General features: G+C 35.9%; 2 protein-coding genes across 2 annotated transcripts in view; one reads left to right on the top strand and one right to left on the bottom strand.

Moving 5' to 3' along the window:
* The window catches only part of atp5md (ATP synthase membrane subunit k), a 550,207-nt gene that overhangs the window by 23,790 nt on the left and 506,024 nt on the right, over window positions 1-20,393 (bottom strand). The window lies entirely within an intron of this gene.
* pdcd11 (programmed cell death 11) overlaps window positions 1-20,393 on the top strand; it is an 81,472-nt gene that overhangs the window by 10,345 nt on the left and 50,734 nt on the right. The window contains 12 exon segments of the mRNA XM_051922160.1: window positions 7,347-7,508; window positions 7,698-7,821; window positions 8,886-9,064; window positions 9,370-9,474; window positions 9,557-9,763; window positions 10,676-10,800; window positions 10,883-10,943; window positions 11,946-12,092; window positions 12,909-13,160; window positions 13,255-13,401; window positions 16,679-16,873; window positions 17,935-18,105. Coding sequence (XP_051778120.1) covers window positions 7,347-7,508; window positions 7,698-7,821; window positions 8,886-9,064; window positions 9,370-9,474; window positions 9,557-9,763; window positions 10,676-10,800; window positions 10,883-10,943; window positions 11,946-12,092; window positions 12,909-13,160; window positions 13,255-13,401; window positions 16,679-16,873; window positions 17,935-18,105 — 1,875 coding nt within the window.

Here is a 20,393-nt window from a genome sequence, read left to right as displayed (position 1 = left end):
AATGTCACTCATGTCATAAACAATCACCCATTAGCTAAGTCTATAAAAATGCTACATGAAGTTGAAAAGGAGGCAAATACAAAAGCAAATGCAGAAGGTATAGCAGCAACTACAATTGCTTTGGTCTTGATAAAGGACAAAGAACAAGATCCAAGACGATACAATCTGCCCGTCGTTAATGAAGTGGCAATTGTCTTTCAAAGTAAAGATGGTGAGCCTCCATTTCACAGAGATATTGTTCTACATTTACGTCCTGATAAAAACAACACACCTACATTCAAACGCATAGACATTTGCTTTCCGCTTCTTGATACTTTAACATACCCCATATTATTTCCAACTGGACAGGAAGGATTGGCTCTTATGCTCCTTGGGTATACATTGGAAAACTTCCATTTACCAAATGTTCCAGATTCCTTACCGGATATAAATTACACACCTATTGATCTACAACAAGAAGAACGAATTGCACAAACTATGCTTTCCTCTTTAAATGAATTACAATGTGATGCTTTTCAACAAATTATTCATGCCACGGAGGACAACAGCCCTATACCCAAATGCTTCTTTCTTGACGGCCCTGGAGGAAGCGGAAAAACATACCTTTATGAAACACTTATACATTTCTTTGCTGCAAGACAACAGATGATTATCGCATCTGCTACAACCGGAGTGGCAGCAAATCTGTTAATAAATGGTCGTACATGTCACTCAATATTCAAAATACCGGTCCCAATCACAGAGACATCAGTATCCACTATGAACATTCACAGTAGCAATGCCCGAGACATCTGTCTTGCAAAACTGATAATTATTGATGAATGTACAATGGCATCCAGTCACTTACTCAACACCATTGATAAACTTCTACAAACGTTGATGAATAATAATATTCCCTTTGGAGGAAAAGTTCTTTTATTAGGAGGAGATTTTAGACAATGCTTAGCTATTGTTCCACATGCCATGCGCTCAGCTATTGTTCAGTCCACCTTAAAATACGCAGACAATTGGCATTGCTTTAAAACAATACAGTTGGTACAAAACATGCGATGTCTAGATCCAGAATATAACAGTTGGCTCATACAACTGGGAAATGGTACACTCACAAATACAGATGGACTTCACCCAGATATTATTTCCATTCCACAATCCTTTATCTCAGACGACTTAGTAAAAGAGATATTTGGAACAGCAATCACATTAGACCAAATACCCCTGTTAACACAACGCACTATATTATGTCCAAAAAATATTAATGTTAATCACATTAATAACCAAGTCATTTCATTACTTCCTGGAGAGACACAGATCTTTCTAAGCTCAGACAAAGTTGACTCTGATGACGACAATGAACATATAAATTTCCCCTTAGAATATTTGAACACTATTAACCCTGCCGGATTACCACAACACAACCTTACCCTTAAAAACGGAACAATAATCATGCTATTAAGAAACCTTAACACAAAACAGGGTTTATGCAATGGCACACGGTTAGTCGTCAACACCATGACACGCAATGTTATTCAAGCAACAGTTCTTACAGGATCACATGCTAACAATACTGTTCTCATTCCTAGAATTGACCTTACAAGTTCTGAGCTAGAATTACCTTTTACATTGAAACGCCGACAGTTCCCCATTAAACCTGCATTTGCCATGACCATCAACAAATCACAAGGACAAACCATGGACAAGGTTGGCATCTACCTCTCTGAACCCGTTTTTGGACATGGACAACTTTATGTTGCCTTCTCACGTGTTCGCCGTTCATCTGACGTTAAAGTTAAAATTATAAATAATCCATGCCAAGGAAGACTCATTCAAGGACAAGACACCATCTTTACTACTAATGTTGTATACAAAGAAATATTCCAATAAAACATTAATATATGACAAACACTCTATTTGTTATTTCTATGGGCATCATCCAAAGCTGCACACCATTCTATATCTAATTCATACATCTGACTCTTTCTCATGTCCCAACGCCAGGGGTTGGCGAGCGAAGCGAGCAGGGGGCGGAGCCCCCTAGTGTAGTTATATTCCACTGGTGGAATTTCAGATGTGAGAGTTTCAGATGTGAGAGTTTAATGTTTTTTTTGCATGAAACGTACGCACTAGTAGTGTTTGAGGCCTCTACTTCTGGCACACACTGTGCCCTTCACCCAGTAGTTTTTACTTGCCGGTGCTACACTGATATAAATAAGGTGGCTGTTTGAGTAAACATATAATATTAAGGTGATTGAGCTAGTGATGAAAGCTGATTTCTGCTCACCCAATAAGAAGTACTGTATAAATAAGTGGATTTGTCCTACCCCGAATAATTTTGACTTAAGTTTTTAATTTTTATTAACTTATTTAAATAAGAGAATTTTGTAGCTTAATAAATACCAAGTGAAAAGCTGTAATTCTTTAATATTTTGTGGCAAACCTTGTAAATTGGTTAGTTTTAAGATGTTATTTTTGCAAAAGAACATACACACAGATTAGCCATTGTCAGAAATACTGAAGAGTTACAAAACAAAACTATTAATATTAAAATACTTCACCCATTCCCCAAAGCACAAATCCCATACATCCACACCATTGTCACCACAGTCATGTGTCGATGTGGGTTTATCCTTCCAGCCTGCTGTTTAAGGTGTAACAAAGAACAAATGGGGAAGGAATCCATTAATATTTAGTATAACTCTTCTGATTTACTGGAATAAATCATTAAAGGCATGGGACATTTTGAGAATTTTCACATATGAAAATTGTGAGCAATGTTTTTCAAAGAGTATACTTTAACAGTTCTCGCAAAGTAGCTTGAGAAGATTACAGTGTAAACTGATTAGCTTTTCATGAAGTCTCTGGGAGGTCATGTAGCTGGTTGTAATTAGTAGAGAATATTTTCAAGTTTTGGTTTGAACTTCAGTAGTCCTGTTTTATTAGAACTTCTGTTGCATTCATGTTAATTCACACACTTTCGGGTCCACAGCTAAATCAATAACTTTGTGAGACCTTTGTTTAAAGACAAACCACAACTGATCTGTAATGTTATGCTGTTTTATCATGTAGTAATTGTTTAACTGATTGTGTATCTTTTTCCCCTTTTACTTCAAAGTTTTTTCTTTTTGACAAATATACCCAATCCTTCTGATTCACCTTTTTACTGCCATTGTTATAGAGTGCCTTAAGGAAAGAAAGATTAGTATACAAATTAATTTCCTTGTTATGTAAATTCAATACTTTATATCCAGTATATTATTACAAACTTTAATGCATAAGAATCAGAGCTGCCTATTTTTGATTATGGCCTAGTTTTGTAAATGCTCGATAATTTTGTACTTCTAGGATTCTTAGCTCTAGGGATATTGTGTCTGTAAATATATATTAGATTTTTTCCACGTAATTTAAAATTTTTAGTTTGCTTACAGATCATCTTTAATATCAGCTGGCAAGCTACAGTTTTTACCAGGGTTAGAAAAAAAGTCTGATTTTTGTATTTTGGATTGTACTATTGTAAACCATTTACACTAAGTAGTATTTGATGTAGTTGCACAGGCTGCATTTTAACAGTTTTTTATATTATTGATTTTCCATATTCAGTGTTTTTTATCATGAATTATTAAGTGTACAATTAATCCAAAATGTAAGAATTCGGTAATTTTGAGTTGAGAAATGCCTTTAGGCCATGGTAACTTTAATTGTTTAATTGTTATTTGGCCTTAAATGTACAGTGCATCCGGAAAGTATTCACAGCACATCACTTTTTCCACATTTTGTTATGTTACAGCCTTATTCCAAAATGGATTAAATTCATTTTTTTCCTCAGAATTCTACACACAACACCCCATAATGACAACGTGAAAAAAGTTTACTTGAGGTTTTTGCAAATTTATTATCCATCCATCCTCTTCCGCTTATCCGAGGTCGGGTTGCAGGGGGCAGCAGCTTGAGCAGAGATGCCAAGACTTCCCTCTCCCCGGCCACTCCTTCTAGCTCTTCCGGGAGAATCCCAAGGCGTTCCCAGGCCAGCCAAGAGACATAGTCCCTCCAGCGTGTCCTGGGTCTTCCCCGGGGCCGCCTCCTAGTTAGACGTGCCCGGAACACCTCACCAGGGAGGCATCCAGGAGGCATCCTGATCAGATGCCCAAGCCACCTCATCTGACTCCTCTCGATGCGGAGGAGCAGCGGCTCTACTCTGAGCTCCTCCCGGATGACTGAGCTTCTCACCCTATCTTTAAGGGAAAGCCCAGACACCCTGCGGAGGAAACTCATTTCAGCCGCTTGTATTCGCGATCTCGTTCTTTCGGTCACTACCCATAGCTCATGACCATAGGTGAGGGTAGGAACATAGATCGACTGGTAAATTGAGAGCTTTGCCTTGTGGCTCAGCTCCTTTTTCACCACGACAGACCGATGCAGAGCCCGCATTACTGCGGATGCCGCACCGATCTGCCTGTTTATTTATTTATTAAATTTATTAAAAATAAAATATATTAAAAATAAAAAAACTGAGAAGTCACATGTACATAAGTATTCACAGTCTTTGCTCAATACTTTGTTGATGCACCTTTGGCAACAATTACAGCCTCAAGGCTTTTTGAATATGATGCCACAAGCTTGGCACACCTATCCTTGGCCAGTTTTGCCCATTCCTCTTTGCAGCACCTCTCAAGCTCCATCAGGTTGGATGGGAAGTGTCGGTGCACAGCCATTTTATGATCTCTCCAGAGATGTTCAATCGGATTCAAGTCTGGGCTCTGGCTGGGCCACTCAAGGACATTCACAGAGTTGTCCTGAAGCCACTCCTTTGATATCTTGGCTGTGTGCTTAGGGTCGTTGTCCTGCTGAAAGATGAACCGTCTCCCCAGTCTGAGGACAAGAGCGCTCTGGAGCAGGTTTTCATCCAGGATGTCTCTGTACATTGCTGCAGTCATCTTTCCCTTTATCCTGACTAGTCTCCCAGTCCCTGCCGCTGAAAAACATCTCCACAGCATGATGCTGCCACCACCATGCTTCACTGTAGGGATGGTATTGGCCTGGTGATGAGCAGTGCCTGATTTCCTCCTAATGTGACGCCTGGCATTCACACCAAAGAGTTCAATCTTTGTCTCATCAGACCAGAGAATTTTCTTTCTCATGGTCTGAGAGTCCTTCAGGTGCCTTTTGGCAAACTCCAGGCGGGCTGCCATGTGCCTTTTACTAAGGAGTGGCTTCTGTCTGGCCACTCTACCATACAGGCCTGATTGGTGGATTGCTGCAGAGATGGTTGTCCTTCTGGAAGGATTCTCCTCTCTCCACAGAGTATCTCTGGAGCTCTGACAGAGTGACCATCGGGTTCTTGGTCACCTCCCTGACTAAGGCCCTTCTCCCCCGATTGCTCAGTTTAGATGGCCGGCCAGCTCTAGGAAGAGTTCTGGTGGTTTCGAACTTCTTCCACTTACGGATGATGGAGGCCAATGTGCTCATTGGGACCTTCAAAGCAGCAGAAATGTTTCTGTAACCTTCCCCAGATTTGTGCCTCGAGACAATCCTGTCTTGGAGGTCTACAGACAATTCCTTTGACTTCATGCTTGGTTTGTGCTCTGACATGAACTGTCAACTGTGGGACCTTATATAGACAGGTGTGTGCCTTTCCAAATCATGTCCAATCAACTGAATTTACCACAGGTGGACTCCAATTAAGCTGCAGAAACATCTCAAGGATGATCAGGGGCAAAGGCTGTGAATACTTATGTACATGTGCTTTTTCAATTTTTTTATTTTTAATACATTTGCAAAAATGTCAAGTAAACTTTTTTCACGTTGTCATTATGGGGTGTTGTGTGTAGAATTCTGAGGAAAAAATTAATTTAATCCATTTTGGAATAAGGCTGCAACATAACAAAATGTGGAAAAAGTAATGCACTGTGAATACTTTCCGGATGCACTGTAAGCCGTTGTTCCTTTTTATAGGGTATTGTTAATTATGACTTCACTGCCAAACTCATTAACAGCATACCATGTATAACTGTGTGCTTGTAATGCAAATTATGCAAGTCTGTTTTAAGTTTCATTAGTTTTACTAATTGAAATTAGGTGACACATGCAAATATGCAAGAAAAATAATATAAATATTAGTGTTTGCCTTACCATTATTGGGTTAGCTTGCATATTGGTATAGGCAAGAATCGTCAGCCTGGAATCGGAGTTGTTGTTTAACAATGGGCTGTAGAGTTGTCCATGTTAAGAATCCCTATAACTATCAATATCAGTGTTCCGGTTATGTTTTAAACGTCAATGTAACTGTTACAATATTTTTAGACAACACAGTGTTTGTTTTAGTCTTGCTTAACAAACTTTCTTTATTAAACGTTTCACTTGGACATTTTGCCATTCATACCACAACTGCTTTTGTGGTCCAACAATTTCTAAATTAAAAGTTAAATCATAGTATAAAAAACTGTTTCAAAAAAAAAAAAAAAAAAAAAAAGTTATGGGAATTGCCAGAGATCTCAGGATATGGTATTGTGCCAATACTTGGATCACAATACAGTAACATTGCGATCATTTATGATAAAAGTTAAATTTGAAATGAGATCTCTATAGGTAAAATTGAATCAATTTAATACATCTAATTAGGAAAACCCTTAACTCAATGAATTCCATTGTAGAGTTGTTCTTTTTAAGTGTGAAAATTGATTTTCTAGTATTGACTATATAGTATGTTTGGGAATAGTCCGTTCTGGTATATAACTTTATGTTTGCTGTAGATTCTTGCTTCTCTTCATTCTCTTTTATTATTACTTTGGTTTGTATGCGTAGAAATTTTTAAATTCCATATATGTCTGCATGCCAACTGGAGATGCAGTCCTAGTTTGTGCCACACAAGAGTACTTCATTTTAATGTTGCAGAGTTCACTTTTTTTCCTTCAATAATTCTGAAAGCCAAGCTGAACCTAAAAGTTCAACTTAAATCTAGACAGAAACATTGGTATAGGATTTTTTTTCAGCAGACCTGATATTTGTGGTACATCATCTATTAGAATTAAGAATGAATGTGTTTTGCTAGGAAATAATTTTCAAATGTATTGCTTTTACATTCTAAACAGATGTTATACCACTAATGTTAGCTGTATGGCCAAAAAATCCCTTTACTTGATATATTGACATGGAAATCATTGCATACTCTACAGTATCAATCTTCCCAACCGCTGAGTAGCAAAAACAGATGGAAAACTAAGTTCTATTCATAGACACATTTTTGTTGGCAAGAGGTTTTGAATTTTGGCTAAACTATTCCTTTAACAGCAATGCTTGATTACATGTACTTACGTAAAGTCTAATTGTGTTCTATTTCTGATCACTGTCTCTAGGAGGTGTTAACACTTTCCCACCTGTTTAGTCCTGGGATGATTTTAAGGTGTATTATATCCACCCTTGGAAAGACAGCAGATGGCCACAACAGTATTAAACTTTCCATTAACCCAAAGGATGTCAATAAAGGTCTCAGTTCTGGCTGCCTAACACCAGGCATGGTAAGATGCTATTTCAGTTTAGGTGTTGAATGTACTGTTGTTATAACCTAGCTTTTAAGAGTGCTTTGTTTTACTTGTACATTTAGTCTGTAGAATTCTTTTGTTTGTTGCTTTATATACGAGTCTCTTCTACTTCACCCGGCTCTCTATGCAGACAATAAGGTAGTTTAACAATTATTTACTTTACAGGTCCTTTCTGGTTCTGTGGCCAGTATTGAAGACCATGGTTTCCTGATTGATATTGGGATTCCTGGATCAAAGGCTTTTTTACCCAAGCAAAAAGCTTTTGAGTATCTTAAAGAAATCGGAAAAGGTACAGAGCTTGTATTTTAAAATGAAATTATTAGTTCTATGAAGTCATGTCAGTTGGTAGGGCAAAAATTAGATGAGCGTCATTATAAAATAAAGTATGTAATAAATGTGTTAAATGACATTGTTTAGTTATTTATTGAGCTTTATATGAATGCCTGAAAGTTCACAGGTAGTAATAGATTAAGATTTTAGCTGGAAACATTTATTTATATAGCATGTTTTCATATAAACAATGTAGCTCAAAGTGCTTTGCAGAATGAAATAAAAGTAAGTTAATGTAAAATATAAACAAACAAGATTAGGCAATAATTTTATACAGTATGTAACAAAGAGAGGTTAGACCGATTGGTTGTCAGGCCTTACATGGGAGAAATTGATGATGATGGTGATGTGGATATCTGGGACACCTGCCATTCAATCCATAAACACGGGGCAGTGTGTTACCTTGATCAGGTGGTGGTGGTGCAAATTGCCACTACAGAAGAACTGGAGAAGACAGCAGAGAATAGTACAGATTAGTAGGGAATTGCAGAACCCAGAGAAAAATAATTCAATGTCCATATAGTACAATAGGGATATACTGTAACTAAAATGTAGTTATGAAAAATTTTAAAATAGTAGGTTTTTAGCAGTTTTTTAAAATTTTTCTACAGAATTAGCTTGGTGATTTTCTATTGGTAAAATATTCCAAATTTTAGGTTCATAACAGCAAAAAGCCACCTCACCACTTCTTTTCAGGTACATTTTGCAAGGGTAAAAATGTAAGAGTATTTGTTAGCACTTGCACTTAAATTCAGACATACATTAGTGAGTCATTTTCAATGACAGAATAACATTTCATTTGAAAAAAATGTTTGAATATTTCTGTAATAGTTATTAGTTTCATTTTAATTTATGCATTGACAGTTGACTCTACATATAGTATGTGGCATATGTTTATTTGTGCCCCAAGATGAACTGTCCTGTTTGTTGCAAACATTATTCTAATAAAATTGACCAAGGGATGAATGCTTCATTATTAGTCGATTCAAGCTAATGTAAGTTGTTGTGGGGTTTTTATTCCAGGTAATTTAAAAGTGGGCCAGTATCTGAACTGTCTTATAGAAGAAGTAAAGAATGAAGGCCGCATTGTTCGTTTATCAATCAGTCAGTCTGCAATCTCCAAGGTAGTAGCTCTGGAAAAGCAAGGCTGGACACTAAGTAGTTTGCTTCCTGGGCTGGTTGTTAACGCTGAAATTGATAAGGTAATTTTTGGAGGGTTTGTCAGTTGAACCACAGTTATTTGCTTTTATTTCAGGATGTTGCCTAAGTTTAAATACTTTCTTCTTCTTAGGAAAATGTTTTTTTTTTTTTTCTTTGTCGTCTTGTTCGTCCAACATTAGGCTCTCATTAGGCGTAATCTAATTTTGAATTTGGCATGTTTAAAGAAATCACATTTCTTCTTCCCATTCTAGGCCCGTAGATTTTGGGACTTGTTATTTATGTTGCCTGTGAGTATTTGTATGTTTTAAAGTGATATACAGTGTACATTATGTTAAATATTTTGCAGGTATCCCAAAATGGACTCACAGTGAAATTCTTTTCATCTTTTACTGGTACTGTTGACTTTTTGCACTTGGACTCTGAGACAGCTGGTTATAACAACGGGCAGCAGGTAAAGAAGAAGACATAATGTGATATTTCTCTAATTTTACCTAGAACTTAAGAAATCTGCCTTGTTGTTCTGTCCACTGCAGGTGAAAGCTTGCATTCTGTACATTCAGCCTACATCTCGAGCAATAGGAATGAGTCTGCGTCCTTATGTCCTTAAGCCTGGCCCAACAATCGAGCCCGTAACAAGTGAGCGTATTGGAGAGGTGTTTAAAGACTGCACTATTAAGAAATTATATCGTCATAGTGGTGCCTCCATAGTGCTTCCAGACAAAACTGTAGTCTTTGCACACGTAAGTAACTGCCAATGAAAGTCATGCTTGCATGTAGTTATATTTTCTGAACTTGGGATTGCAACAATTAATCAGTGCCATCCATAATAATTTAATACTGAAAATGGTTGATAATGAATTTTGTTATTGATTATTTGCTTTCTTACGAATTACACACATTAAATTTGGTGGAAGGTTGAAGAGCAAAGAACTGAAAAGTGTGGAGTCATTTAAACTTTGCTTCTAGTAAGATGAGAATTCTGTCTCTTGCAAGATCTGTAAATATGAACTAATTTGGTGCAGGAGTATAATCATAATGTAACAGTGATCCTTGCCTTAGTCACACTTAGGCTAAATCCAGTAGCACTCTGTGTCGCCATCTCTTTTGGCGGTTCAAAAACCTACTCCTGACAGTACAGAATCGAAGTCCTCAACAATATATTTCTTTTCATGATAGTGAGTATTTGATACATAAAAAGGAAACATGGAAATACAGAACACTCTGTTTTTCAGTCTTTGCTGTGATCTAGCAGATAAAAGCATAGAATATTGTGTAAGCAGCTTTTATCAACTGTTAACAGTGGTTTCAGCTTTCTAGCCTTTGTTGTTGACAACTGTCTTGAATGTATTAAGCTTGAACTTAAGGTTGGCATCTAGATTTTTTGCTACTCAGTTTCTTGGCAAATGTTAATTGCAAGCATACTTATGCTGTTTTTATCAAGTAGGTTATTGGGCATGGAATAAAACTCACTTCTGGATAAAAATCTTGCTCTTTTCCACAAATATTTCATTTTTAAAATTCTAAATTAATTAAAAACAAATTGACCATCTAATCAGTTAGCAAAATAGTTGTTGGTTGCAATCCTAATTTAATTTTGAGGCTGGATTGAAATCCCCATGAATTAATAATGCAGTGTCCATTAATTCAATCAGCGACATCATCTCATGGAGTTTGGTGGGCAGTTAAAACCCAATAAAGTAATGCCAGGAACCAAACACACTTGCAGAATTTTGGATTATGCTCCTATGGATCAGATGTTCTTAGTAAGTCTGCAGCGGTGAGTATCACTGATTCTTTTATTTCAAATTCTACTTTGTCAATAATGGTTACTTGGTAACACTTTGCTGTTCTACCTGCAGGAAAATAATTACTGCATCATTCCTGAGATACAAAGATATTAAGCCAGGAGAAATTATTGAGGTAAATCATGCTAATATTTTTGATCACTTATAAATTTTTATTTTTCTGTTTAAGCATATGCAGTTCCTATGATAATTGTTATTTTTGCAAGTCTTCTAATATCCATTACAAGATTAGAGTGCTTGACATCTCATCACATGTTAAATGAGAGCAAGAAGGGAAAGTGTTTTTAACAATGGTGCATTTGGTAAACAAATTGCACAACGGAGAAATACGCTAAAGGAAGCAAAAATTACAAATTAAAAAAAGCCTTGTTAACAATTTTGTAGTCTTTCTGGACATATTTAAATAGGCCTTAAAACTTTGTTAGGTTGGGTGACTTGCTACCATCCATGTACAATGGAACATTTGTACAAGTCAGTTTTCTTTTACAGTCTGGAACTTGACTCTGTACTTAGTCTGACCTTTTTCTCAAGTTGACTCACATTTTAGACAAGCCTTGGGATTGCACCTATATTTGGCACTATAGTAGTTTAGTTACAGGAACATTCGCTTATAGCTTAATCTTGCAGATCTCTGTGTCCATGTACTCCTGAACCTTTAAGCTGCCCTTCTTGAATCAAGTCTTTTACCAAAAAGAAGCAAAGTGATTTTTTCCTCTGATGACGTGTGACTGTGTTATGCTGAATGTGTTTACAGTATTTTTGTAATTATTTTAAATTGCCATTTTCTGTCCTTTTCAGAAAAAAGAGACTGGTTAATTTAAAGTGTGGTTTCATGTATACTTAAGTTGCAACTTAATTTGATCACATGCATGCTTTAATTTTGAAAAAGTTCAGTCAGTACATTTTGTTGAACAGCACCATACTTTGTTTTGATTGTAACTTTTTTCAGGTTATCTCCTCCACTATTTTTTTCTGGAACATTTTCAAAAACCTAATCTTAAAACCACACTGTGAACATTCATATAACATGTATTTCTGTGCTCTTTGTGTGTGTATGTGTGGAGTTACGTGTAATACAAAAACTGAGTGTACATAATATGTCCATTTTCTTCACCAGGGAAAAATCTCTTCATTGCAAGATTATGGGATGTGGGTAAGCATAACCCCATATATCCGAGGACTTGTCCCTCGAACACATCTGGCTGACATTATTTTAAAGAATCCAAGCAAGAAATATAGTCCAGGAGATGAGGTTCGCTGCCGGGTAAATATTCTTTATTTTGTAAATTTATTGTATTTTACACTTTCTGTATGTTAATATACCTTATTTTGAATTGAATTTTTTTTTAGTAATGCCAACATTTATTTTATGTAAAGTGAATGTTAGAATGCCCATTCAGCCATGGTAGTTGAAGTTTGTAATCATTTTCTTTCATCTGCTTTTTCATTATTTTTGTCAACATTGCTGACAGTCTTAATGGATAAAATTTATTTATTTAATACATAAAAACATCCCTTCAGTGTTGAATCTGAGAACAGATAAAATCAGTCAATATTCCAACGTGATGCAACATTTTTGAGAAGGTTTTTTTTTTGTGTGTGTGTGTGTAATATGAATAGATCACACAGTTAATTTTTAGGAAGAACTTAGTGAGCTGGTTAGGTAGTGTGTGTTTAAATTTAATTTTGTCTATATATTTGTCTTTAAAATATATTGTACTCTATGAATATTGAAATGTTTAATAAGCACGTAGTTTTCATTGTAAAATACTTTATCTTTGTGATTTTATATGGCAATCACTTATTAAGGTGTGACTAAAATTCAACATTTGAGAGCACTACTTCAAACAGTTAAATATGGCTCCTTCAAACTTTTTTCTTTATTTTTAACAATATAAAAATTAATGGAATACAGTGGTAGTTTTTCAGTCTTAGCCTTGTTGTCAGCAAACTTATACATGGAATTGAGTTGAGGTTTACTAAGCTATTTAAGTGTATGGTTAGATGAGGACAAAATAGATATTGCTGCTTGACCAGTTAAGTGCTTCATTTGTTGACATTTTGTCATTGGCTTTTATAGGTTCTTGATGTGAATCCTGTCATCAAAAGAATGATTCTAACACTGAAGAAAACATTAGTGAAATCCACATTTCCCATTATCGTTAACTATGAGAATGCAGAGCCTGGCATGATCACCCATGGGGTTATAGTGTGCATCAAAGACTTTGGCTGTATTGTATGCTTTTACAATAATGTTAAAGGACTTGTTCCAAGAAATGAGTTGAGTACAGAGGTGGTTCCTAACCCAGAGAAAATGTTCTATACAGGACAGGTGAGATAGTAAATTATTACTATTCAGTAATTTTCAGTTCCATTTATACTATAATTATGTAATGATACTATAATATGAGTTATTTTACTTTAAGGTTGTCAAAGTAAAAGTTTTAAAATGTAATCCAGAGGAAAAGAAGCTGCTTTTATCTTTCAAAGCTGTCAGCAGTGGTGTTTCCACAAATAAAATGGATGTGATGAAGCAGACACAAACAGAAGAGTTTGATTGTAATGTGGGAAAGGTTAGTGTGTTTTTTTTTGTTTGTTTGTTTGTTTGTTTTGTTTTTTTTTACCCCACCCTCCTTTGGAAAGAAACCAAGGAGTTGTCTGGTAATTGGTACAGATCTGTAGAAGCAACTTGGAGAATTATAGTTTGGTAACCAGTTCCCCACATTCCTGTTTTTGGTCTATCCATGCCTTAAATACATCCATAATTATAATTTTAAGTATACAGCTGTGGTTCCTAAACATATTACCAATGGCGTATAAAAGTTGTTGTTTTTCTTTTTGTAGCTGTGCATTTTTCAAGTAATGACCATAGATGGTCATTACATTGTACTTTTTCCAGTTTCAGCTAAAATGAATTGATCACTTGGTTAACATCTTATCTTAATAAACAGAAAAGGAACTCTTTTATCGAGGTGTCTGTAGCTAAAAGAAAAGCACTAAAGAGAATAAAATGAACAGTAACATAAAAGTATAAAGAGAATTAATTAAATGAACAATAACATGAATGTACAACTGCTTTCTGTTGTTTGGAGCTGAGCAACAACATAATTTTTTCTTTAGTGTTTCCTTTTTCTTTCCGCATACACCCCCCCCCCCCCCCCGCCCATCCTATATATGGGATCAGTTCTCCATGGTTTGCATTTATTTTTGAATGTACATGATATTGTAAAATTTATCAGATAGGTGTTTCTTTTGCTTTTCAAGTCCAATAGAACATGATTTTATATAATCAGGTTGTAAAGGAAAAAAAAGTATATTTTTTTTATACTTTTATATATACACTGCATATACAGTAACCAGTTTTCTACATACTGTATGTATACTACCAGTCAAAAGTTTTAGAACATCTCAGTTTTTCTTCAAAGTTAATTGGTTGAAATGCAGTGAATGACTTAAAATGGTGAAAAGCTAAGCAGTAAAGTGCCAGAGGTTTAAATTTAAAGTTTATATTTGCAAAAACTGAAAGAAAAAGAAATTTCAAAATTTTACAAATGGGCCTTCTTCAGGAAACAACTAATAAGTTGGAACCAACAAATGTATTGCAGTAAATTAAGCTTTCCAAGTTGAAGTAAACAATTTGTACAGGTGCCTCAAATTCCATTGATTACTTAAAAACAGACTGTTACTACACCCTCTGAAGTACTAGTTGGACCATATTACACTCTAGAAAGTTGTAAATTCCAGTAATAATGGGTCAGATAATGACAATTAACAAATTAAATGAGCGCATTATTACCCTCAGACGTGTAGGCCTTTCATTTAGAGAAACTGCAAAACAATCAAAGTGTCAGTGAGTACAGTGGTGACCTACACAATCCAAAGGCAGTTGAGAACTGTAAGAAACTCTGATAGAAAGAGATCTGGCAGACCCAAAGTCACAAGCCATTCAGAAGACAAGTTTCTGAGGGTCATCAGCTTACGTGATAGGTGCATCACAGCACAGAAGCTTAAAAGCATTGGGGAAAAAAAGGTCTCAGTTTCTACTGTGAAGATGAGACTTTGTGCTGCAGGTTTGACAGGGTGAGTGGCAGTATATAAACTTAAGAATATCTTTGTTAAATTAAATGTGGCTTAAGAACTATTGAATTGACATATCTATATATCTTACAAATGTGTCTTGGGTTGATTTCATATAAAATATACCGAAATCAGTCTGCAAGGGGTGCACACATTTTTAAAAGCAAGTAAAATATTAGTGGCATAGTAGAAAAAAAAGTTCTGTTTAGTATTTCTGTAGTGTTTAATACTAACTTAAACTTAGCTTTCACCAGAGCATCCATTATATATGATATGGCTATATTTTACTTTTGTTAATGCTACATTTATATTTTGTTACATGGTTTTGTTAATTGGATGAACTCTGTAGTTAGTGTAGACATTATGTAAGCACTGCTGTGCCCTTATATTTCCCGACGTCAGAAGGTTTCATAGTGTAGATCCTTCATTAATGCACTTGTCCACATTTGGCCCTTCTGTTGAACAACAGGTCTTTGTCTATGTAATGAACATGGCTTGTTGGATTGCTGATAAGTCTAAACAGTCAGTTAGTTCTGTTAAGCTTTTGTTTTTGTAAGTGCAGGCATTCCAATTTGCAGGAAAAGTGCCTTGCCCTTTGTGCATGTGGCATGGCAGCAAGAGAAGGTCAACTGCATTGCATTCAACTTACAGGTGTCCACAGACAAAGGTTATTCCTGGAGAAAACCCATTTCTAAACAGTGTTAAACTTGACATGTCAGTATTTCTGCTAAAATTTATAAGGGACACACTCTGCTTTAATTCAGTATATTGCTTCTCTGACGATATTCTCAAAGGTCTGTGTAAAAGGTTAGAATTAATATAGACGCGAAAGAGGGGAAAAATAGAAACAACTGTTCTGAAAGATCAAGCTCATTCACTTTTATTTGCTCCTTGTTTAACCCAGATTACCCAGATCTTGGAATTAGCAAGTAAAATGTTTTTGGAGCATTAAGTTTAAGACAAGACTCCTGACCAGTGAATGAGGGAGAGAGGCAAATCTTTAATTTAAAAGCTCAGTCTCATTTGAGCATGCATCCTGTTCATGCACTTCTTTGATATTTGAAGAGGTATTTATTTAAAAAATATTTTAACAAAATAGGCATGTAGTTTTGCACATTGTGAGCATACAGCTAGATTGCTGACATGTGGATTATGCAGTACAAGTTATTTGAGGTCCCCAAACCCCCTGCCTGACCATTTTGAAATCCAGTGTATCATAAACTTTGTGATTTCGATTCACTATGAAAACATTAGAAGGACATTTTTTCTAGGCTATCACTACCAACAACACTGGAAAATTATCAGATAAAAGAATACTCAACCCAAAAATTATATTTTTATGAGCAGTTTTATACTTTTTATATTTTTGGGTGAGAGGTAGTGAAACGAGACTTTGACTTAAAAAGACTTTGACAGCTTCAAAATTAGTTCCAAATGGGCAGTACTGACAACCAGACACAAGGTGGAAATAGCTATTTAATTTGTTTTAATTAGCCAAATTACCATTTGAATTGCCAACATAAATGTGTATCATATATGTGTTGTAGATCAAATTCTGTGGCTGTATCTCTGTACTGGTTCTTTTTTTCAGGTTAGCCTTATCTTGAATATGATTCAGTTGGACACTACTCTCATGGTTTCTAGAGTTAATTAATTTTAAAAATACCATAGGGTATTTTAAACTTGAACTCTTATCGGTACTGTAAGTCTATTGCTCTTAAATTTATTTCTACTAATTAACTTTTATTTTTCCCTTCCATTAATTTATTTCAGATCGTTGAAGTGGAAGTTCTAAACAAGACTGAAAATGGTCTGAATGTAACAATTCTGCCTCAGAAAATTCCAGCTTTTCTACCTTTGGCTCATCTTTCTGACCATGTTACCAATTGTACCATCCTTTGGGAAGTGCTGCAAGTGGGGGATATTATCTCCAATGTTATGTGCTTCAACAAAAGCAGTCAACAAATTGTATCCTTTGAATTTTGAATGGAGTGATTTGATACAAAGTTCTGCCATAAATATTCAGAACAGAGTTGTAGCAAAAGATGGTAGTCCTGGACTTAGACATTTTAGAGAGATATTGATGGATTTGTGGTCTAAATATAATTAGTTTTCGACTAACTTGTATTAGGATTAATTAGTTTAATTAGCAGACTGTGAAATGTAAGTAAGTAGTAGTATCAGTATAATAGCAGATAGTGTAGGCTCCCCCATGACGTATGAGTAAAGTGTCAGATGAAAACCATGCATTAACAACACAGAATAAAATTACCCTTGGATAATTCCTCCTGGAATTTCCTTATTCAAGACCTAGTACATTTTCCAGGAATTCCTCTGGATAAGGTATCTATGAACAAAGCATGACAATTACTAGATAAAGGAAGCAAAAGTTCATGGCACTTTTAGGTAAAGTGTAGTATGCTGCTGATCATGTGCTGGAGTGCTTAACCATTACTATTTACCAACATACTTTCTATTAGACACAATTAAACAAAAGAAAAAATGCACACAAAATTATACAGTCTTTATTTATAGACCTTTACTTTAGTCCATCTTCGAGGCTGCGCTTCATCTCTGCTTCCAATTTTTTTGTTTGTTAGGAACCAGACATTGCTAGAACACCTACAATAAATGAACAAATATGCCCAAGTAATTTCCTGGATTGGTTAAAGCAGGAATTTCTCAGGTTGTATGTTTTTCAAGAAAATCAAGTAAACAGATTTTTTTATAGGCATTTATACTTAACTATTTTATTCCCTGTGCTTAAGACCTGCCAGATTGCTGAACCTGTCACAATGTAGTATTTAAAATGCAATATATATGGATTGTCCATGTTTTTTTAGTTTATTGAAATGAAATAACCGGTAATACAGTATATGTATGTTGTACTGTTTGGTTTTCAGAAGTATATCTTTTCCTGTATTTTTAGACAGCCTAAGTATTAAAACATTTCAGATACTTATAGGAAAGTATAAGTTAAGTGTTCATGATTTTTGCTTTTGATGTATTTATCTTAACTGTGCATCAAGATGTTGACCAAAAAAACATTAATCAAGAACTCAGTGGAGGAGAATGATTTGCCAAAAGATATTTCTGACCTCCATTCAGGAATGTTGCTCATTGGATTCGTCAGGAATATAAAACCATATGGAGTATTTGTAGAGTTTCCTTTTGGACTCATAGGACTTGCTCCTAAATCAGTAAGTACAGAAATATGCAAACATTTCAGATATAAGTTTGGCACCACTGCTGTTGTGGTACACTATTGCTCCTTAATTAAATTAAAAAAGGAACATGTTTCTGGCTTTAATTTTGTTTTGTTTTTACACAAACCTAAACGAGTAAGTAGTTTTATCTATAATTTATGTACTTTATAGATGTATTATACATCCACAGTTAACCAATAGTTTCCTTAAGATGAAATATTATCTGGAAATCCTACTTTTGACCGAAGGTTTTTTAGACTTCTCATTGTAACATTTAATGATCTTAGTGTACATTGTGAGAAGCTGTAAACTGAAGCTGAAATCACTACCTAGTATATTGAAAATGGTTTGGAGTGATCATCCATATAAAAGCCATCGTCAGTGTAACAAACCATGCAGTATTGTGTGGATAACATGAATACTCTAATATGTTTCAGATTTAAAGATGCATTTTATATGTATCTATTTTTTCCTGGTACATTGTCATATTTTTTAATCATATATAGTATATATACACTGTATTGCCATTACTAGCATGCAACGTTGGGAGATACTTTACAGAATAAATAAGAGTACAGTATATTAAAATCACAATCTGCACAGTGAAAGCAATTCAACAAATTGTGGAATATGACCCGGGCACAGACAGGCAGACATGTTTAAATCGCCCCACACACGTTTATTTTGGGTCTCCATTATACAATCCATCAGTACGCACAAGCCCCAATACCCCACAGTCCAGGCCTTATCACAATGCCTTCTTTCTCTCTGTCTCTTCAGACCGCCTCCTTCTTTCCTTCAGCAACCTTGTCCTTTCTTCCACCCGACTCAAGTCCATCTCTGAAGGGAGGCGGCCCCTTTAAATAAGCACCCGGATGTGCTCCAGGTGTGTTCCCGGCAATCTCCCACCGACACGCCCCAGTGTGGCGGAAGTGCCAGCTGTCTCCCTGGAAGTACTCAGAGTGTCCCTGTTCCTCTTCCCCCCAGCACTTCCTGGTGTGGCGGAAGTGCTGCGGTCCAGGGTCCTCCAGGTATTGGGGTCCCCCTGGCGGTGACCACGGGCCCCTACAGGGTCGAGCTTCCCAGCTCTGTACCCGCGGTCCCCAGGGCGGTCGCCCCCTCGAGGCCTGGAGGAGGAATAAGCCCTCCTCCTGTCTTCCTGGGCGTCCCGGGTGGGTACCACCCCCATCCAGGCACCACAAAATCTACATAAAACTAAAAAGTGTGCCATGATTGCTATATCGGTAGGCACTTGGTGGAATATTTTGTAGAAGTTTCAGCAAGTATTATAAAAGTACAAAGAAAGATGCAAGGAAAATTTATTTTTGTGCAGTCAGAGTTAATGTCACTGCCACACTGTATGCTATACTATCTTGGTAATAATATGACTTTTTAACTGCATTCCTATTAACTACATGTTTAAACAGTCCAAAGTGATTAGGTGGTCCATATTCTGGAATTGAATACAAAGATCGAACAAGCATCATGTATGAATGTGTTTGAGAGAGCATGAGAGATTAACCCCAATCCACAGAAGAGACTAAATTGAACCATACACTAGATACTCAGCTGGGCATTCTGGTGTAGCAATGGACACAAATTTCTCCTTTCTCTTCCAAATAGTCTGTTCTGCCATTTTCTTTAACATGACTTAAGTGTTGTTTACTCCTGGTTAAAAGCTTTCTGTGATGTTATTTGAGTGGCATGTATGCTGAAATGAGTACATACATTAACACCAAAAATAACTGAGACAACTCGATGCATTAATTTGGAAAATAGCATTGCTTTTGTGCTCCCAAGATCTCCCAAAGTCTATTTTTGGTAATGCTGATTAAGCCTAATATTGTTGTAGAATGAGCCTTTTAACAAGATACTTATTAATTCAATGTGGTGGTTGACAAAATGCAAGAAAAATCAGTTTTCACTGAAGTCGTCAATAGTGAAGTTGTTTTCACTTAAGAGAAAAATCTTTATAAATAATTTTGTGAACTGAAAGCAAAGTATTGAGGATGTTTTGTTTTGGTTTAGTCACCGTGTCTTTGTTTATCTGCGTTTTTTATATTTTAAGCCTGTCAAATTAATGGAATTCTCTACTGGCACTATGAACTGGGGAACAAATGGATATTCTGAGAATAAAGTGTGCAGGAATGCTGAAGAAAACAGTGAACTGATGCATCAGTCACATTCTGATGTCTGTCCTTCCATCCATTTTCTGAATTTGGTTGTTAAAACTGATGTTGAAACAGATTGTAAGATTTCTGTGTGGTGGTCTTTGTAATGTA

The sequence above is a fragment of the Erpetoichthys calabaricus genome, chromosome 2, assembly GCF_900747795.2.
Source record: "Erpetoichthys calabaricus chromosome 2, fErpCal1.3, whole genome shotgun sequence".
NCBI classification, from domain to species: Eukaryota; Metazoa; Chordata; class Cladistia; order Polypteriformes; family Polypteridae; genus Erpetoichthys; species Erpetoichthys calabaricus.
The sequence above is the reverse complement of the archived record's forward strand: the minus strand, read 5'-3'. Positions and strand labels throughout refer to the sequence as shown.